The 21,401-nt window shown below is 45.6% G+C and overlaps 1 protein-coding gene across 6 annotated transcripts in view; it reads right to left on the reverse strand.

Moving 5' to 3' along the window:
* Window positions 1–21,401, reverse strand: part of NEDD4L (NEDD4 like E3 ubiquitin protein ligase) — a 341,033-nt gene that overhangs the window by 17,655 nt on the left and 301,977 nt on the right. For all 6 annotated transcript variants that reach the window (XM_049620273.1, XM_049620272.1, XM_049620271.1 and 3 more), the window contains 5 exons: window positions 14,576–14,641; window positions 12,610–12,839; window positions 10,954–11,075; window positions 8,541–8,611; window positions 6,481–6,576 (listed from right to left, as the gene is read on the reverse strand). In XM_049620273.1, coding sequence (XP_049476230.1) covers window positions 6,481–6,576; window positions 8,541–8,611; window positions 10,954–11,075; window positions 12,610–12,839; window positions 14,576–14,641 — 585 coding nt within the window. The remainder of the gene's footprint in view (window positions 1–6,480; window positions 6,577–8,540; window positions 8,612–10,953; window positions 11,076–12,609; window positions 12,840–14,575; window positions 14,642–21,401) is intronic.

Consider the following 21,401-nt stretch of genomic DNA (forward strand, 5'->3'; position numbering starts at 1 on the left):
ATCGTAAGAAAAGATGCACGGAGTTTTTTTCAAAAAGGCAAAGCACAGGGCCTTAAAAAAATAAAAGCAGCTTCAAAAGCAAGGCTGAGGGATGGATTTCCCTGCTGTTCTGAGAGGCCTTGGCCTTCTGTGTGCATCCAGACACATCCTCATCCACTGCCCGGGCAGGCTCCCTCCCGCAGGGCCACCCAGGATTTTAAGGGCAAAGAGGCTGAAAGCAAGCGTGGCCTTTTCTGCACTTCATGCCGGCCCTAACTCAACATCATGGCGTATAAAGCACTAACTAGCAGAAACCAAGGGAGGAGGGGACTTACTATTATATAAATACAATGCTTACTCTTATAAAAATTTTAGGTGGGGGGGGAGGAAAAAAAATACCACCCCCAAGTCCCATATTCAACGACAGCTACGTTGATGTTTTGCTGGGATCCCTTTCTGCCTCCCCCCCCCCCACCCCCATGCATAACTGGCTATTTCTGAGAATGAGCCAAGCCTGCGGAAAGGGTTTTCCAGAGTTAAGTTTCCAGGTCACATCCATCACAAGGGATAGATTGCAATCTGTAATGAAATCTTCTGCTTTGGCGGAGGTCCCCCATCAGTGAGGCCTCACCTCCAGGCCACACACACCCAGGGACAGACTGAGCCTCTCTGGCCCCGAAACTCAGACCTTGTCCTCTGGATTATGCACTTGATTACTGCTCTTGGTCATGATGAGATAGCTTTTTCAGTCCAAGCACGTTGGTCATCCATTTTCCTCTCTTTTCTACTTCTCTTTCTTCAGGGAGGGATCTGGTGCCTCTATCACATGACTGAACTCCATTTTCTACGATGTTACTTCAGCTCTTTATTGTCCGCGATGTGGATTTTAATTGTTACTGAAGTTTTAAGTTTTCTTCAAGCTCTTCCTTACTTCCCACTTTCTCCTTCTCCACGGCCGTGGTCCTGTCTCCCTGGTTCTCCCTGCAGTTGTCTTCCCCTGTCCCGTAAGTGCCACGGCAATCCTCGAGGATGGTGGACGGTTACGTGTGGGGTTGAGATGGGCACGTTTCTTAGAAGACAACCTTTTCAGTTCTTTGACCGCTCTCTAGAGGTCTGTGGACCGTATTCATTTATCCTGCTGTATTTTGTAATAAGCCCCCGATGGCTTTTCTTTTCTCCATTTATTCCTCCTCGAAGACTGCACTGCTGTTCCCTTTCAGTGACGGAGTCTCTCCATCACATTCACACCAAGCAAGTCAATACATCCAAGCCCAGTTCTTGGGACTGAGAGGTCTCACGCACAGTTCAGCAACACTAAGGTAGAATTTTTTCCGGAGGCTGCAGTTTCCAGAGAGTCCTAGAATGAGAAGATCAACCACAGGGAGAGAGAACGGGGCATGAAGAGGAGAAAAACACCTCTGGGGCCTCCAAAAGGAACACGTAGTGAGGAAAAAGAGCAGCCAGCCAGCAGGGCTGACTGGAGAGAAACAGTTCTTCCCTACTCTGCTGGTGGGAGTCTAATTACTTCAACCTTTTGGGAAGATCATTTAGCAACAGGCATCAATTTTAATGGGCACAGCATTCCCTGTCATAATACTTTTAGAATTTATACCACGGGGAAAAAACTGGTCAAATGTACAAGATGCATACTCCCAAGATTATGATCATTATGCTGCCTGTGTAGCAAAATAATGAAATAGCCTGCACGCCTAGCGATGGGGCCTGGTAAAAAAATGCACGGTCTAGGAAATGGAATTCGGTGTAGCCACTTTAATGGAACACATCGACATCTCCTGACATGGAAAGGTATCTGGGATATATTCAAAGCGTATATATGCACCGTACAATCCCATTGTGTAAAAATAAAAAACCTTGTGGGCATGTGCTTACAAAGAATAATTCTGGAAGAACATCAAAATTTTAATCATGAACCTTCTCCAGGTGAGAGGAACTATGGGTGATTTTTATATATAGTTATTGTAACGGTTTACTACTTAAATTACTGTTTTATAATCAGATACATGAATATAATTGTTGTGCAAAGGGAAAAAAAGAGAGGGATCATGCTGTCTGTGCTAAGTAAGGAGGTCAAGCAAGCAGTGAATCTGTGGGCAGCTGTCTGGTTTCGTGGTGAATTCTTTTTAATTTTTTTACTTTATTTTTTTGGGGGGAAGTGAGGGAAGGAAGGAGAGAGAGAGGTGGAGAGGGGGAGAGAGATAAACACGCAGAATTCAAAGTAGGCTCCAAGCTCTGAGCTGTCAGCATAGAGCCCAACGTGGGGCTTGAACCCATGAACCATGAGATTACAACCTGAGCCAGAGTCAGATGCTCAACCGATGGAGCCACCCAGGAGCCTCTTGTGGTCGATTCTGAGGGCAGGTGTCTCTGGGAGGCAGTGAGGGTGGTTTTTGGGTCTTGCTCCCAGAGCCTGGCAATCGGTGTCCGAGCCCAGGCTTTCGGTGTTCAATCTCCGTCCTGCTTGAGCTCCTCACAGACAGCACTTTAGTGGGTAGTAGGGGCTGCTGTTACCATTCCACTTTTTAAACCGGCTTCCAAGGGCCAGACGCAGTTGGCTTCCTGTGGTCCAGGCACAGCGTTAGGCTCGCCACAGGGGCTATCACTAAACTGTGCCAAAGAGGCACGTGCCATCACCTTCATTTTCTCACCGAGCGGGGGGACTCCGCAGGAAGTGGAGAGAGCCAGGGTCAAGCCTAAGTTCATCTGACTGCGAAGCCCACACCCTGGGGGTGGCACCTGCCTGACCCTCTGCCCGGAGATTTCTCGGGCCAGCCTCCATCTCTGCCCATACACGTCTAACCAGCGTCTTGAGCTGCTCTGTTCCCGGAGCTCCCCCCACTTCACAGTAAGTTCAGACACGGTGCCTCCAGGAGGGCAGGGACTAAATGTGCTCTTGACTACTTTCTCAGCCTTTTTTCATGCTCGACCCCTGAAGAGCCCCTTGAGACCCCCTCCCTGCCCCTTTCTTCCCATTAAATCTTAATAAACAGATTCACAGTATACCTCTGGTATATACTGTGTGGCCTTTTGGGAGCAGGGCCACAAACCATTGTAATGGCTGAGACTCTCTTGTTCTCTAAGAACTAGATTTTACCCCCTCCGGGGTGTTATCCCTTCAGTTGAGAATGTACACCTAACGTATGTCTGGCCCCGAAGAATTTTCCTGCAGGCTGCTGCCCATTCTGCTCCCCTCCCTCCTGCACGGCTTTGTTAAGAGTCCACCCTTCCAGCGCCTCTGCAAAACCACTGGATCAGATGCTAATTTGCGGAGCAGGCGATGAAGAATTGCTACTCGTTGCAGCTCTGAAAAAGTGACCTCTCCTGCGGGGTATGGGTGCACCTTGTGCAGAAGTGCATGGTTTATTCTTCCTGCTTGGCACAGGAGGACGGCCCAAGAACTGAAATTTGTTCAGTGGCAACATTCATAGGAGGCCCCAGAAACCAGCGGCTCCAAATTCTCGCCAGCCAGGGTGTAACGACAGCAGCTGCAGTTTCTTTCCATGAAACGACGGCTGCCACCCAGCTTTGTGGCCCGATGTCTCCAGTTGTGGAAGGAAAACACGGCGAATGGCACCGAGGACGGCCCGCCGCGTGTGCACTCCGCTTGGGTGGTAACTTCTCGCCGTTGAAGAGAGTATTGTGTTTTGGCACAAGGGAGGCACGAGCTTCCTCTTGGGTTCCAATAAATGGCGACGAGTGATGCCCAGTTTTGCAGAGGGCCGGGAGAGGGGAGAGGCTTGCACGTTGGTGGAGGCCCATGCTGGTTCAGTCGCTGTTTGGAGCACCCGCTCAGCACCAGACGCTGCGCGGGTGAGTACACAGTGGTGAGCAAAATGTACACCCAGTGCTGCCACCAGGCTGCACTCAATGCCGCCACCGAATCACACAGATAAACGCACAGACATCCGTGCTACGTGCCACAGGGAGACAGGGACATACTCTGAAGGATTATGGCCGGGGGTCAGGGTCAGTTCCCTTGAGGAAGGGAGGTTTGAGCTGCAGGTAGGAGGCTGTATGTTCCCAAAAGATGCAACACCATGAGCAAAGGTCCTGAGGTGAGAAGGGACCTGGTGTGCTCAAGAAGTCCAAGGAGACCAGACCCAGAGAGCATGAGGGACAGCTCTGTGATGCAAAATGCCATCTGAAGACAGAGAAAATGGGGCAAGGCCACGCAGGACCCTCATGGGGCCAATCAAAGAGCTGGATCTTTATCTTTCTGGCAGAGGAATGACACGACGATTGGTCCATCCCAAAAAGACCAGTCTGCCATTATAGGAGGCCACGCTGGAGAGAAAAGCCCAGCTAGGAGTCTACGAGACGAGACGGTAGCTTAGACGTGGGTGTTGGGGTGACGGGAAGGGAGGACAGACGGATCTGAGAAGTATTTCGGAGTTGGAATGAACAGGGCTAGGGGAGGGACTGGAAATGAGGGATGCGACCAGTACGTGGCTGCTCAATTCCCTCTAAATTTCTTCCCAGAATGCAAAATAGGGAACACGAGTTCCCCGTTAATCAGGTTAGCACTCTGAAAGGGGAAGGCAGTCGTTCAACAAACAGGGCACCTGATCTTTCTGTCCTAAAGTCAGAAGAATCTACCACCTCAGAGGAGGTCAGAGAATTGTTTTTAATGAATAATTGATATGAACTATAATGATAATCAGAACGTTTATTAGAAGACTACTTAAAAATCCAAACGTCTTGTGCTTGGTTTTTGTTTATTAGGTGGAAACAGTTCCAATTTACTGTAACCAAGGAAGCTTTCCCAGTGCATCTCTTTCTAACTCTGGCATAACGAATGTCTTCTGAACTGTGTTATTTAAGTTAGTCATATGGTTTTCTATAAGTGGATGTAATTTTTTTTTCAGTCGACACACAAGATTAAGTCTTTCTGGGTTCCTTATTTCTACTCCTTCCTTCATGTGTTAAAAACGAAAGGAAGACAGTTCCAGGATGAGGATCCACGTGTTTACCCTTTGAAAATTGGCAGTTAAGACCCTTAAATAGGTCCCGCTTAAAAAATGAAGTCATAGCAATTTCTTCTGTTTTCTCACACTTGGAGTTTCTGTTACTGATAACATTATTAACTAAAGAAGAGAAAAGAAAGAAAGAAACTAAAGAAAACTAGGTTAGTGCTATTCATTCATCTGCTTGGTTAGCATTTAGGAGACCTCCGCTGCATGCTGAGCACTGGAAATACCAAGATGACGTCAGGTTGAGGTCGGCTCACAGGACACAGTAGGTGGGTAACGATCAGGGGACCCGCAGAGAAGAGTTACAGGAGAGAGGGGGTGAGAATGCGCAGGAAGGGGGACGGCGGCGCACAGACAGCGATCAGGCTCGGAAGCATCTCTGGGGACAGGGTTATAGGCACACAATGGTTGTCAAGGTGAGCAGACAGAGGGATCAAAAGACAAGGCTAAAGGTGGGCAGCACTGGGTCACAATCTATGCTTTAAAAAAAAAAAAAAGGTTTTAATTTAGACTGAAGGTCACAAGATGGTCAACAAAGAATTTTTAAGTGGAAGAATTACAGGATTGTATTTGCTCTCTAAGGCTGTGAACCCAAGAGGGCAGGGACCTGATCTCCTAGCTTCACCTATAAAACTGAGCACAGCAATGTATAAAGCCAGAGGCATTTTTTTGAGAGCAGAGTATACTTTTAATAACCTCTGGAGCAGTAAGGGAAATCAATTTCATTTTCTATCTGACCATCCTTCAGACGGGCTCCACGTCTCATGAATTTCAGGGTCATGTAGATCTGGTCTGGGAGACGAGTTACGATCTCTGGGCTTTTGTGAAATGACAGCTACCAGGGTCGGATAATACTATTGAGAAAACCTCCCTACAAGCACTGTTATCACCAGGGACAAATCAATCAAATGTTTCAGGTTTAACACAAACACATCCTATGGAACTTTAAGATGAAACTGAAGGTTCCAAGGAGGCACCTGTAGCTTTGAAATTGACCTTTATGATTAATTCAGCCTAATGACCGTGTGGGCGCAAAGCAAGATGGGAATGTTACAAAAACCTGAGCCTGCTGAGCCCCAGCAGACAAATTTCACCACGACGGCAGAACCGTTAGGCAGAGAGACCACCCCAAGGCCCCCCAGACATCAGCTATCCTGGTCATGTACTTACACCACTAAGTAAACACACTATTTTTCTGAAGTACTTAAAATTCTAAAACCAAGACCCAAACATTCACGTTCAGATTTGCTTTAGGTGAGAAGGTGTGCTTCATGCCCCAGAGGCCTCAGAATCAATCTCTAACTTTACTGGAAGACAGAACAGGCAGGATTTGGGACTTAGCTTCCTGGAAGGACAAGGAGGTACTGATATACAGAGGTGCTTAATTAACTAATATCTGAAGCTCTCCGAGGTGGCCTCAATGGTCTAGTGAAGGAGTCCTGTCACAGCCCTTCTGTGAAGAAGCCAAGACCCTGAGAATCAAAGAGGGATTCCTGGGGATGCCAGCACCTACCTGTCCAAAATTTTCTTCATCGATACAGAACATGAGGTCCAGTTCAGTGGGATCATTTTCCAAGATCCATTTCAAAGAGTTGTAATATTCACTATCCTATGGAAATGACAGAGAAATTAAGTTCTCCCCAAATACCAATGCATTTGACTTCTTGAAATGATTAAGTCCTTCTAAAATGAATCCATTCAGAATGCTCAAGAATTCTATTAGTCGCTAGCATGTTTCCTGCCCTGCTCCAAACCTCCTCTTCCCTTCATTTTAAAATACAAACAAACAAACAAACAAACGTTTTGGTAGTAACGGGGGACTGCAGTTGAACCCTGTCCTCTGTAAAGCACAGAGAAAGCAACCCGCTCTGGGTTGGCAAAAATAAGATCATAAAGTTGAACATGTAGAGAGCAATATACTTCCTACCTTTTTTTTTTTTGCATTTATTTATTTAGAGAGAGAGGAAGTGCAAGAGAGGGAGGGGCAGAGAGAGAGGGAGGGAGAGAATCAAAAGCAGGCTCTGTGCCTGTGCACTGTTAGCACGGAGCCCTATGTGGGGCTCGATTTCACAAATTGTGAGATCATGACCTGAGCTGAAATCAAGAGTCTGCAGCTTGACCAACTGAGCCACTCAGGCGCTCCAATATACTTCCTATCTTTTTTTTTTTTTTATTATGAAATTTATTGTCAAATTGGTTTCCATACAACACCCCGTGCTCATCCCAACAGGTGCCCTCCTCGATACCCATCACATACTTCCTATCTTTTAAGGGTAAAAACATCAGAGGAAAATAGGAAAGACAGAGAATGTTCTACTTAAACACCGATGGCTCAACACCCATTCCTGTGCTTTTGCTGTGCTCTCTGCAAGTCCTATAAGCAAACAGGAAGGCTGCTCCGGTGTCAAAGCCAGAACACAAGACCCAAGGGCTTGGATTCCTCTCTCTGGGGCAGGCCCAGGAGCTGCTGGGGAAGGACAGGACAGGCTCGGAGAATGTGTGCCCCAACTGTCAACCAGTGGGATAAAATTTAGACTCTGAAAGAAATCTCTATATTCCTTGCCTCCACATCATACCATAATAAAAGCACAGTGCACAAGTTAAGGTAAAAGCTGAAAAGAAATGTGGGGCTGGTACTGCGGATAGGTCTAGCAACTCGCCCACGGAAAAACCAGCTGAGGGGGTGTAAGTGCACGGCCGGATCAGCCTCTCCGTTCACCCAGAGATTGATGAGAACAGCAACTCCCGCTGGTAGGTAAGAAGAACGTGGCTCGTACGCCTAGCTATGGAAGAGACACGGTCACCACCCCCCACAGCAAGGCCAAGGGCTTGCAGATGCTTTCTGATCCAGTGACAGAACGTGAGGGCAGAGCTGCAAATGTCCCAAATGGACAGAGCCTCCTCATGGCCCCCGTGAGTGTGCCGCACCCTGGCAAACTCCCACACCCTTGGAGCTGGGGGTGCAGGTGCAGGTAAATGTGAAGAAAAACAGAAGCAAAAGGTATGTTAGGAGAAGAGTGTCACTTTTGTTTTTGCAGAAAAGCCTTTCAAACCCTAAAATGGTCGGCCTAGATACAGTGCCTTGTCCCATCATTGTCTAAGTGGCTTCTTCCCCTCTCCTCCGTCGGTCACTTCCACATCGGGGGTGACAGTAAATGTTCTTCCCTTCATCTACTTTTTGCCCCATCCCCTTGCCATTTTTTGAGACCAGAAAACAAAGGGACAGCGGATGAATCTCTAAAGATCCACAGTAGCAATTTTCGATGGAAAGCAAGAGCTGCAGTGAGGCCCCCCGACGACCTTGGGATTTAATTCAGTCAAACCAGGTCCGGGTGAGCGAGGGAGCTGAGACATGGGTCTACCCACCTCAAGCACCACGGTTACAGGAAATGTGAACAAGAGTTTACTTATCAGAAAAATTAGGGAGATCAATGAACTTCCTGAATAAGTCAAGAACGCTCCCCATTCCCACTGAATGGCAACACCCACAAAACATCCCTGCTACTGCAACATGGTCTCAGCTACAGTTCTCGAAGGCGCGGTGGCCCCTGGGAGTGATCTGTATTTACTCACCACAGATTCCATGTCATTCAGGGTTATCTGCTTTCCCAGCATCATTTTGTAAAATGGTCTAATGAAGAAACCTACAATGTGTGGAAAACCGTGGGTTAGCTCCAAAGCTTTGATACTGCTGTGCATCAGAGCGTGAAGTCCAAGATAAACTTGCCCTCAGGTTGAATGAGAGGCGGGGCCTGGCCTGGGGGGAGGCGGGGCTCAGGAAGGGGGGCAGTTACACCAGTAGAGATGGTACAGCAGGGAGGGGTCAAAAGGCTCCCGGGAGAGGAAAAGGGCTTCCTTAAGGCCAAGCAGGAGCCTGCAGAGCAAACAAGGCACAGGAACGGGAGGACCACAGAGCACCGGAAGGGGCGGGGCCGGGACTGAGACTAGCCAGGGGTGCACCTGGGCTGGCGCAGGGCATCCTGGGGAGGGCAGGCCCGAGAAGGGAATGGCAAGCACAGCCGGCAGGGGTTCTGGAGAGTCAGGCTGCTGCCTGGGTGGACCCAGCGGCCAGGAAAAAGCCAGCCGAAGATTTCATCTTCAACTGCTTTGGCAGTAATCGGGAGAAAACCGGGAAGGGGGCAAGCGGAAAAGAGGGAGACCACTCAGAGGCTGTGCAGTCTTCCAGGGGACGGGGGATGAAGGTCTAAGGTGATGACAGCAAGGCTCCCCCACCACTCGTGTGTCCCACAGGGACCCCAACTCGCCTTGCCCAAGGACAAGACGGCATCACCGACTAGCTCACGCGGGGCCCCCCTTCTCCCCCTCCACCCCGACCCGCTGGCCCATCTGATCTGCCACCGGCCTCTGCTGCAGGTTCCGACTCCTGCTGGAAACCCACACAAGGGTGTCGTGGGCTGACCTGCAGGGTGCACATGCTCTGCCCACAGGGGCACTGACGTTCTGAGCATCACCCCTCCACCCCCACCCCCACCCCGTGGGCGCTCTGGCTCTTAATTCCTGAAGTACTAGGTTGTCCCTTTAGCCGCAGTCTCCTCCACTCCCTGACTTGTTCCCGCTACTCCCTCCACTGAGCCTTGGCTCCAAAGTGATCCTAGCTTCTAAACACTTAAATCCTACGCCACCATCGAGGCTGTGTGGGCACAGCCTGGTAAACACTCCCTGACCCTCCAAGCCAGGCCACCTTCCCGTTCTGTCTGCTAGTGCCTTGACTCTTCTGGTCCCCCCACCCCCAAAACACACACAGATAGAAGTTCACTGAGGTCAGGCTGGTATCTTCCACTTTCTATATTTCTCTGCAGCAACCAAGCATGTCTTCTCACTTGGCAGAAGATAACTCAACTGACCTCTCAGAAGGGGGAAATAATCTATAGCATGACTCCAAGGTGGCAAATGAAAATATATTTATGCATACCATATATATGTTCATATATTTTGCATATACATAAATAATGACTGCAGTTTCCTTCCAATCAGAAAAAAAAACTCTCTTTTCCCAACCAAAAATAAAATCTGAAGCGAGAGGATCAAAATCATCTAGCAATTACCAGCAAAAATATATTAAAGGAAAAAGTTCTGAGGGGACATCAATTATTTACCGGAATGTCTAAAGTTCCATAAACATAATTAACACAATTCTTCGGTAGAGAATCTCCTTTTCTACCGCAATTGTAATTGCTCAAATCAACAACCTCAAATCTTACTCTCTGCCTTCTGTCCTCAACTGTTTCACACCCAAATTGCTCAGAAATATTTCTGACTCTCTTTCTTCACCGAAGATTTCTGTAATGCCCCCTTACGGGCACTTTTGAGGTGACCAAATGCGAAAGAAGCCTCTACTGTAAGCCTACAGACCCAGCCAGGGAGGGAGCCGGACTTCTAACTTTGACGGTACGTTGAGTTTCTTCCATGACTTACATGCTCTAAATAATAATGAGATTATTCTGTACCATCTGTTTCAGTAGTGATCCTAGGGTCAAGGTCTTCGCCGAGTTATGGCATTGCTTTGAAATTATTTACAATCTCTTCACATTCAAAAATAATAATTTGGGGACAAATGGAACAATAGCAGGATGCTGGATGGATTAGATCATTTTAATTAACTGTTCAATTAGCTTTTCCATCTGTCACCAAATCTACCTCTTGCTAAAAACAAAAAACAAAAAACCACAAAACAGTTGTTCTGGAAAAGAGAAAATGTCCAGATACAGAATGTTTTGGGCTTCACACTGTAAGTTTAAAAAATTTTTGTTTTAACCGTATAGATACTATGTCTTCAGTGCTCAAATTAGCCTGACACCAGGGAAAAGCATGTCTTTTATGGGCAAACCATAAAAACAATTTATTGAATTACAGAGTCAGTGAAACATTTGCTTAAGATCGTGATGTGAAAGATCCAAAGCCTAAATAAGGGGCCGCAAACAGCCCTATCCTGTTTTGGTTACTTCGTGACATTTCAGTAACTTACCATCTAAAAGTTTCCCGTGAAACACTGCCAGACCAGCAACTCTTCCGATAAAAGTGAAGTAAGACAAATGGTCTTCATTACAGAGGCCTGAGTTGGGATTGATCTGAAGCGTGTAGTTGTCCCTTTGGGGAGGGAGAGAGAGGAAAAGTGCCATCATACTTTTAAAAGAGGAAATCCAAGAATCTGAATTCTCCTCTGCCATCCGTCATCACACGTCCCCAAGACACTTGCAAACGTTCTCTACCCAAAGGGAAAAGGCATAAGCTAGAACGTGTTTAGTTAGCCCCTTTGTGACCGATTAAGGTCTACAAGAGGAGGGGCACATGCCCTAACTTACACCATTAGAAACTGTTGATATTCGGCCATTTTTGCTGTACAAAAACGTCAACTTCATACGGGTCAGCCAAATATCTTGGGAGGATGAGAAACACCATATAGCAGAGGGGCTGCACGTGGATTGCCAATGACATGAGTTCGGTGGCTTGCCTCTGTGAGGGAGAGAATTAATCCCTTTGAGAGGCTTTGGTTTGGAGATTAAAAATTTTCCAATGGTACCGACTCTTGGTCTGACCGCCCCTGTGCCCTGAAAGGCCCCGAGGGCACTGGTAGCAGTATTTGGCTCTCTCAACAACGCAAACCTCAAAATGCTCACATGTATCTAATCAACCTTCTTTGGTCTCAAAATCTGGAGGATCAGTGGCTTTCAAACTGGGCCCCACAGATTTCCCTGGGGGTCTCTGTGGGAATGTGGGTGAGAGGTAAGGGTCTCGCCTCCCCCCACCCCGCCCTCCACTTCAATGGTTTCATCAATGTCACGCAGGGGCTTTCTCACGGGACTTGGAACAACAAGAAACAAAATGGGAAATTCCTGGCTACAGAAACCGAGGTCACCAAAGCTGCCTTCTGAAAGAGCTCCCAAGAGTAGAGCACCAGGTAGACGGTGTGGGAGAACTCAAGTCCCTCAGAGCACAGGCTGCCTTCCAGCAAAGTCAACAACTACTGTACTGGGGTCTCGCATCTCGCCTCAGCCTTTGGAGACTCCACAGCCTGGAAAAGGAATGGCTGGCCTTGTAAGTCATTAGTGTTTTTGATACCTGAAAAAGCAACTACATCTGCCTCAGTTTCTATGTTTGACAAGGATGAAATCCTAGTGCAAGGGAGAATCTGTTTCTTCCCTTATTGGGCCAGGACATGGTCCTTTGGATCCCGAAGAACGGGTCCTCACAGTTCGCATCATTTGCCTCTGAGTGCCGTAACTTCAGAAACCGTTCTTGTTCGTAACATGATGATGAGTTTCTGAAAACTGACAACGACAGATTCTCCTGAATCAACATAACGTTACACATGAAAATTGCCTCTTGCTCTTTACCGTAAGTACCCAGCACATTTTCAATTTCAATGACATGAATCCAAATGACAAGAGAAAACTCATTTTTAGGTGTTCACAGAGTACATTACTTCGCCACGTAGAGTCAGAACCTGTTCTAGACTTACAGGGGGCGGGGGCAGGGACTGAAATCAACGGGTGTTAATTCATCTGGAATGACTGAGCCACATATTCTTCCATTAAGTTTCAATTCACTGCGAATAAAACTGTTTCAGTGGTGGTGGTGGGGGGGGGGGGGGACACATCCTGAGTGCACACGGCATACTTACGTCGCAGAGTACTCGAAAAGCCCATAGTAGGGGTTGAACATCTCTTTGGACAGTAGGAAGAACCACTCTCTGGCCACACCCCCATAGTCAAGACCTTTCTCCGATTCAAATTCGATCCACAGTCTAGCTTTCAGGACATCTGGTCTTTTCACAGACATGATTCTCCGATAGGACTCTTCAAAGATGTTATTTCTGTGAAGTTTCATCTCAAACCTATTCGGAATATCAGCCTACACGAAAGAAGAGAGCAAGCAGGTAATCATACAGTAAATATACACCTTACTTTTTAAAAGAAAAAACAACAACAAAGAGTAGAAATGACAACAGCCTTCAAATAAACAAGCTGTGACAAAGAGTTCCAATGACGATCCTCCCCTTTGTGGATTTTCTTCACCCAGACAGCAAGCCAGCCGTCAGACTGGAGCCAGCAACACAGGAGGCACAAGAGACTACGCCGAGTAGAGGACAATCATCCCCTCCCCCCTTTATGAACAACTGTGGGGGCACTTCTCCACCCACCGGCAACTGAAATACGGTCAACTCTCGATATCGCTTCTGTTAAAAAAAGAGAGGTTAGTCCGGGTAATCAAAACCCGTAGAACAATCCCCACCTGGTCGAGGTGATAGCATGCTCAACCCTGGTAGGGCTTCCAGCTGGTAGGTGTGATCCAGGATGCCTACAGGGCTAATTTCTATTGCCACGAGAAGTGGGACCTTGATTATCATGCCACGTTCTGGGGAAGCATCCCAAAGGTCACAGTTCATAAATACGAAAATGAAAAAGCACTTGACTCAAGTTGTGAGTAACCGCTGCCTGGCAAAACGAGGGCCAGGGCTGGCCTTGCTACGACAGTGCATTTGCATCTGGCAAAACGAGGGCCAGGGCTGGCCTTGCTACGACAGTGGATTTGCAGCGGGGAAGGGGGGCGCGCAGGAGATACCACGGTGGAAGTGCCCGAGTGAGACAGGCTAACATCCACAAAGTTCCACTACTATCAGGGGAAATGTAGGTTCCTCACAAAGAAACACTATGTAATTTTATGTGTGCATATCTGAGTCATTTCAAAGGCTAGTATCCATGAGCTACTTGAGTCAGAACGCTGGGAGAACAGAACCCCCAAGTGGGAGCTCCCCGCGGTGGAGACTGTGTCTCCTGCCTCTTTGCATCCCCGGTGCCTTGGCCATAGCTGGGGGCCCAGGAACACTGCGGTGATAGGAGTTGTGGCCAATACCCGCTTCTTCCCGAGGGAAGCCAGGAAATGAAGGCCAGGGCAGGACCCATGAACACACAAATTGAGGAGACAACAGGGAAAACCTGTACCAGAGAGGTGAAGTCAGAGAGTAAAACAGAAGACAAAATGTTGAAGAACTGGGGAAGGTGTGTCAGTAGAAAATATAATTTTGTAATTTAAAACCACCTGTACAAACCTCATCGGGTATCCTAGTTTTGTAAAAATCTTACAGGGTTTCCCAGAGAGAGTTTTAGTCTGAAAATTACACTTGGTCTTAACATGCCAAACATCACAATTTAGTATGGTAAATTCTATTTGTGTTATAATTAAAACTATAGTTTTGAATTTGAAGGGAAGGATGAGAACATTTTTCTAAGTAGGGTCTAGGTTTTATCCCAATGACCATAGGCAAATACACAGGCTTCTCCAGGTTTTTTCGATTAGGTTCTGAATTATTTTATATCCATGACAATCATCTCTTTTTTTTCACGTATTACATAAGAAATGACCATTCAGGTGATTTGATATGTAATACTAAGTTAGTCTTCACTTACCATTTCTCTTAAAAAGAAAATTCAGATTGAAGATCCAGGTGGATCAAAATGCAATGGAGAAAGGAAGGTGATATTTTTAGTAAACACATAAAGGTAACACACAAGTCGTTCTCACTGAGGTAACTTTGGTAACTTACAAATGACTAAAACAGCATTTTTGGAAGACATGTTGTTACTCACAGGTTTCTTTAATTTCTTCCTAAAGTAGTCATATTTCTGCTTAAATTCTCTGGAGTAAGGAACAGCCTGGAAGATAAATTTATAAATACAGATAATGTAAATAATACATTTGAAATTTTATGTATACTGAGCCAACATTCAGAGAATTTTATGAATCATAAACCTTAAAACTCTCGCTCTCGAGATTATCATTGAAGTTTATATAATGTCTACATAGCACATGGGAAAATTCTAGAAATGACTGAGGCTAATCAGCATTGAGTGGGGGGCTTTCACCCCTGAAAACAACTGTGTTGATATTCAAGAAATCATTTAGGGATACGCCCACATAAACCAAATACACTGTCCACGTGACTTTTGTCTAAATGGGAGTCAGGGTGTAATCATCTTTGTTTTCGTTTTTTTGCTGTACGTTTCGATAACAGTTATTGACTATGATTCTTTAACACAAAACCCCAAATGACCGTATAGAGGTCATTTTGAAAAGACTAATCATGCTTTTAAAAACCATGGGGAGGAAATAAAAGGAGAAGAAAGGCCAGTGAACTTATACTGTTAACAAAGAATATAAAATCACGTAGACAGCATTATGGAAAACTCCTTGATTTGGGAGTCAGAAGGTTTGCCTCTTACTAGTTCGTAGTCTTGGGCAGGGGTTTCTTTAAATCTGAACGGCTCATCTCTGAAGCCGAGTGATGGTACCAAAGGCACTGCGCTCGATAACTGACTTAGCTATTGTTACTCAAAAGTTCTGGAAATCTCTTCTGGCGAAGTAATAACCTTTTCATGTAGTCATTTAGATACTCTTTATGTGCTATGTTGTAAAGTAGCTTACGATATGTGAGAGCCAGAGCCCTGACTTCTGGCTACTGAAAAGGCTTATAATTTTTTCATGAAGGAGAAAAGACTGGCTTTTGCAGACACGTGGGCATGACTATGACAGCCTCGTATCCAGAAAACCTTGCTGCTTTTTTAGCAAATAGTATGAACTTGGGCAAGAATAGTTCTGCTGGTATCATTTTGGGCTAAGTTAATAAAATACACTGATCCATAGTAGAGTATCTCCAGACTCCAAGCCTTATACCTTACACTTTCGCAAAGAGAAGTGAGGAACAAAAGCTTCCCTCCTTCGTACTATTTTAAGACACAATCACACAAACAATAAGCCAAAACAAAAATAACCACTCTTATAGAAAACAATAATCATGTCCGTGTTCTGCTTTGTAATCCAACAGCGATAAAGACAATGCATTTATATATCCCAAGAACATTCTAAAGACAATTTACGGGACCTGTGGTCTTACTTTTAAGCTATTCTTCATTTGATTTTCCACTGAACACTAGGTTTGACCACATATCCTATTTATTTTGGGCTGTGTTTAATCTGATGAAATCATGTGTGAATTCTGATTCTAGAAAAGGTAAAAATTTTGTCAGTATCTGGACAGCCACCAATATGAGGAAAGGATAACAATGTTCTGAGATAAGCCAGTGAAGACGTTATCATATTTTTTGCTCCACCAACACTCTATCCCATCACAGACTAAGATTTTCTATAAAGCTTATTCATTCTTTGGTGGTTCCTTTGCTGACTCATTCAACAGGTATCTCTTGAGCGCCTGCTCTATGCCAGGCATTCTTAGGTGCTAAGGAAATAATGGCACATCAACCAAAGATTTCTTCCCCTGTTCCCTCCTGGAGCTTTCAAGCTACTGTCAGTAACAGGCAGTAAGAAAGAAATGAGTGCATAGTGGTAAATGCTATGAGACTGAGCATCACTGAGAGAGAGTTCCTGGTAGGCTGTTTTGTAGGGATGGTCGGGGAAGGAAGCTCTGAGGAAGGGCTATCTGGGCAGAACCCAGAGTGGCAGGAGGGAATAAACCATGACTGAGCAGTGAGTGGACTGCGCAGAAAAGTGTCTGGCTGATGTTCTTAGCTGTGGTTAACTGTGACAGAGGGACATTAAGCTGAGAAGTTATGTCCTTTCATTATGTCATGCTGGCTTTGGCAGACCTGACTTGTAAGGCAGACTCTAGCTCCAGCTAGCCCTGTGATGTAACTTCCCGACTACGGAATTTCTTCCCAGTTAAGCAGAAGAAACAGACTAGATGAAGTCGAAGGCTCTTCCATTTCCAAAAATCCGTGATTCCCGGCAAATGTTTTTGGGTTTTGCTTCCCTCCTGGAAATGTTACAGAAAGGCTTAAAATGTGAGTTCAGGAGTCTTAAGTGACAGGGGGGAACATGTTTTAAGATGTCGCCCCCAGCCTGTGCTCTCTGCTCTCTTATCTGACTTGTAACCTGGGGGGCGTTGACTATATGTGGGTGGAAATAAGATGCTGAGATATTTCTGCTCCTATTGTGTCAAGTTGGTGCTAAATTTTTTCCTGTCCTTCTAGTCCAGCTGATGCTGCAGCTCCTTAAAGAAGATAACTCGTGTCTGACATGGAGACTGGTGAGGCCGGTTACACTTGGGAGCTCTGGTCCCACTTCTGATATTTTCTGGAACGAATGGCAACACAGTTAGCCTTGTGAGCTTCTGACAGATGGGGAATAGCAACATCTTCCCTACTTTCCTGAGGGGCTTGCTATGAATTTCAAGGCAGCTGATTATGAAGTTCTCAGGGAAGTACAAAGCGTTACACAAACATGAGATGGTATTCATAAGAGCAGCGAGCATGGACAGCACTTGGTCAACGCTTTCGCTGGTGATGCTTGTAACACAGAGAGCATACTGACTTAGAGTAATGCTATGCTGAGCTGCCACAGACAGGGACCCCACCCCGCCCCCCACGCCCCTAATCTGGGTATTTTTAAAACCTGGGAAAAAGAGAAACTCTAGGTTCCAGATAAGCAGGAAGACTTAAAATTAAAGAAGCGGGCATTGGACGTGACTTGGTGCTTGGGCTGGGGCTTTAATCCTTACGCTGGGACACAGAAGTTGGCCTACAGTCTGTATGACCTAGGGAGTAAGAACAGAGTTCCCTGTTTAAAAATCTACATCTGACATGGGGACAAGAAAGCGCTACCCACCAGCCCAGGAAAGTTGTAAGGAAGCTTACCTTCTGTCCAGGACCACAAACGAGAGAAAAACAAAAAGAAACAGACCTGTAATGAATTCATACTCTATGCCTACACCAAAGCGGGTATGAAGTCCACAGTTACATTAACTGGGCCTGCATGATCCCAAGCTAAGAAGTTAACAGTAAATACAGGTCAGGACTTATAAATGCCTCATGGTGGGGGGGGTGGGGGTGGGAGAAGATGAGCGCACACACACAAATCATACACTGAATTGGTTATAAACTGCACTGAACTACTACTGAGGAAAGTCTACAGACATAACATGTGGGGGGATTTAGTGCCCCTATGGCCAGAGATAACAGAATCATCTGAAAGAGGATATGGAATATGCATCTGAAGAATGATCAGACGGCTGAGTATGAATAAAAAAATAAAAAAAATTAAAAGAACATGATAGAATAACAATAACTGAAAAGACTGAGCAAATTTAAAAACACCCACTAGAACAATGAGTAATTAAACACGATTACTGAAACCACAGACACAATGACCTGGGAAAGGGCTGATTATGAAAAGCTTAAAAAAGAATGAACTGGAAGAGCCAAGCCCACAGTACAGCCACAAGAGAGAGACAAAACACAAAGAGCGAAGAGGTGAAGACAGAACATAAAAGGGAATCACATACCCAGGAGGAGTTACTGGTACAGATAACCAGGAAGAACGGCAAAGATGGGGCATGTGAAGAAACAACTGCTGAGAATTTTCCAGGATGGAGGAAAGACACGGGCCCCATATTAAAGGATTACAGGGAGCCCAAAGCAGAATAAAGAAATCCACACTGTGGTTCAGGACAGTAAAATTATACAACACCAGAAGTCACAGAGGAAATTCAAAATTGCCAGAGAAAAGGAGGATTTACCCACCCCAAACCAAGAATCAGATTGATAACAAGTTTCTCAACAGTTACGGGGGCCAGAGGGACAAGAAAGAATATCTCCAAAGTATTAGGAAAGGAATTGTTAACCAAAGGCTTCTACTATGGCTGACCTACCATTTAACAGAGAGGGCAGATAAGCCCTCTCCCTCAGACTGAGAGTTACCCCGCTCTCGAGACAGTGCTGCCCGAGCAGAGGCTCTCAAACTTGAGCGGGCATCACAATCCCTGGAAAGGTTTGTCCAAACGTAGATTTTGCTGGCCCCCCCCCCCACCTCCCCCACCAAAGTTGCTGATTTTCAGTAGCCTGAGTTGGGACTCCTAAATTTGCATTTCTAACAAGTTTCCACATAATTCTGATGCTGCTGATCTGTAGACAAGACTCTGAGAACCAGGAACTACACTTCATTCAGAAGAAAACCTGGAAACAGCAGGTGCAAGAACCAATGGTGGGCAAAGAAATTCGCTTACATGTAAGTGAAAGAAACAAGCACTAGCTGTTGAAAAAAAGGTAAAATGTTAATGACTGTTTTCTAAAGTTTTCAAATGTCACTGAACAATGCAAAGTGAGTGGGAAGAGCGGCGTGAGAGTTCCCTAAATCTCATCCTACTCAGGAAGAGAGAGTGATTAATTTTGACATTAAGGGTGTTGGTTACAAATTTTAACGTAAGCACTAAGGAACAGAAAATACAACTTCCAAGCAAGTATAGAAAGTGAAAGAAAATAAAGGGTACTTTATCAATGTAACAGAAGGTTAAAAAAAAAAAAGAGAGAGAGAGAAAAAAAACATAGCTAAAGGGGGGAAAAAGACATACCAGGCAAATACTAACGAAGAGAAAGTGAATGTCCTTGACGGACAAAGCCATGCTCACTGTGGGAGATTGTGACAGTCCTGTCTTGGTTAGAACAGCCAGGATAAAAAGCAGTGACGGAAACGGATAATATGCTCGATCTAATGGACATATAAAGAACTTTGTACCCAACAAAGACAGAATACACATTCTTTTCAAACACAGAAAGAACATTAATTAAAAAAAGGCAAGCTGACAAGGAAGTTTCAAATATCTGGTAATCAATATTTCATAGACAGTATTCTCTGGCCACAATGCAATAAAATTAGAAAATTAGTAAGAAATGGATAGGCAAAAACCCTTCCATACTCCTGGAAACTAACAGCACATTCTAAATAGCTTGTGAAGTCAAGGAGAGAAAGAAATCATGGAAATTACCAAATATTCAGAACTGATGACAACTAAAGCCAGGCGTCTACACTAAGTCGATAATTACCTAAATACACATGCTCTTACTGAAAGAAGTATCTCTACTACTAATGAAAGCATAAACAACGCTCTTTTGTTAATTAAAAAAAAAAAAGATCTCTCTTTGGGTCAAATTTACTTGGACTTATGATGCTACGCAATTTTCAGTAGAAATCGGTAAGAACTGACAGCGTTTGAGTGAAGGCAGATGATCAGTAAAACGACAGAAATATCTCAAAAGGTTTCAGAATTATGTCGAAAGTCCTCTGTTGCTCGAAAACAGCATTGATTCTTGAATACCTTGTTTCTCATGACGTAGAAGAGAAAATAGGACTCTAACACACCTTCTTGTGAATGTGAAAATATCAAAAGGAAGCCATGGTAAGGCAGGTGTTGAAGGTACATAAAAAGCAGCTGTTTTAACTCAGGTATGATTGGGCACTTTGCGTCACACGGCAGCAAAGCAGCTGAACAAAGCCAATAAAGAAATCAACAAATTAAGGGGATGTCAGGTATTAAGGTGGGTTTGCATGATATTACCTTCTAGCATTTCAAACGGACTTACCTTTGTAATTTCAAAACATAACGTGAACTGAATCAGATTAAAGCCACAAAAGCAGTATCTTAAACACGCCTGCTGGCCTTTTAGCTCAGCACTCAATAGACTTCAGTTCCTTTTGCTCCTCCAGTTTCTAACAGATTCCCAAGCTTGCAATGCTTTGCTGACCCCACACACTTCCTGTAATTCCAAATTAGCTCCCCGCACTCCTATCCACATGGACCAAAGACGCTGGTACGTTCCCTGCAGACCTTGACCCATTCCACAGTCTGCTCACGGGTGTTCAGTAGCAAGTGACTGTTAGTGCTCAGGGACAGGGGGGTTCTCGCTCTTCCTTATGAACACAGCGTGCGGCAGTATTTTAAAAGGGTGCTCTACCTAGCTTCCTCTCGCACCCGGCGTGTATGCGGACACTGTGAGAAAGTCAGTGGGTCAGCAGAGACAAAGGTTCTTAACCCTGCCAGCTCCAGAGGTTGGCTACAACCTCACCCAAACTTTTACAGACGTTCCGCGCTGGAAGAGATTCAGAATACAGCTTCAATCTGTTAGTGTACATTTACCCCGCCCCCCCCTCCCCTTGGCCCCAAGAAAGGACAAAACTCTACAGATACAGGGCTCGGCTTCAGATAGAAGAGAGGACGTTTTGATTGTTATACTTTTAATCCACCTTTTTACAAAGGGGAAAACAATGTTTAGTTTTGGTTACCATTAGCAAAGCACTTTCTCTTCCTTTATAGTGAAAGCTCTTCGAAGAGGCAAATGCAGACGTACCCCCCGCCCGGGAACTGCAGTGAGGAAGAGAGGGGGGCGATGCTAACCTAGTCAACCATACCAAGCCCAGAGCACCAGGTAAGCAGTAATATACAAGGAATATGTGCTTAGGGGCGCCTGGGTGGCTCAGTTGGTTAAGCGTCTGACTTAGGGCTCATGGTTTGTGAGTTCGAGCCCCGTTCTGAGCTGTGCTGACAGCTCAGAGCCTGGAGCCTGCTTCGAATTCTGTGTCTCCCTCTCTCTCTGCCCCTCCCCCGCTCTCTCTCTCTCTCTCTCTCTC

Source organism: Panthera uncia, assembly GCF_023721935.1.
Source record: "Panthera uncia isolate 11264 chromosome D3 unlocalized genomic scaffold, Puncia_PCG_1.0 HiC_scaffold_8, whole genome shotgun sequence".
Classification (NCBI taxonomy): domain Eukaryota; kingdom Metazoa; phylum Chordata; class Mammalia; order Carnivora; family Felidae; genus Panthera; species Panthera uncia.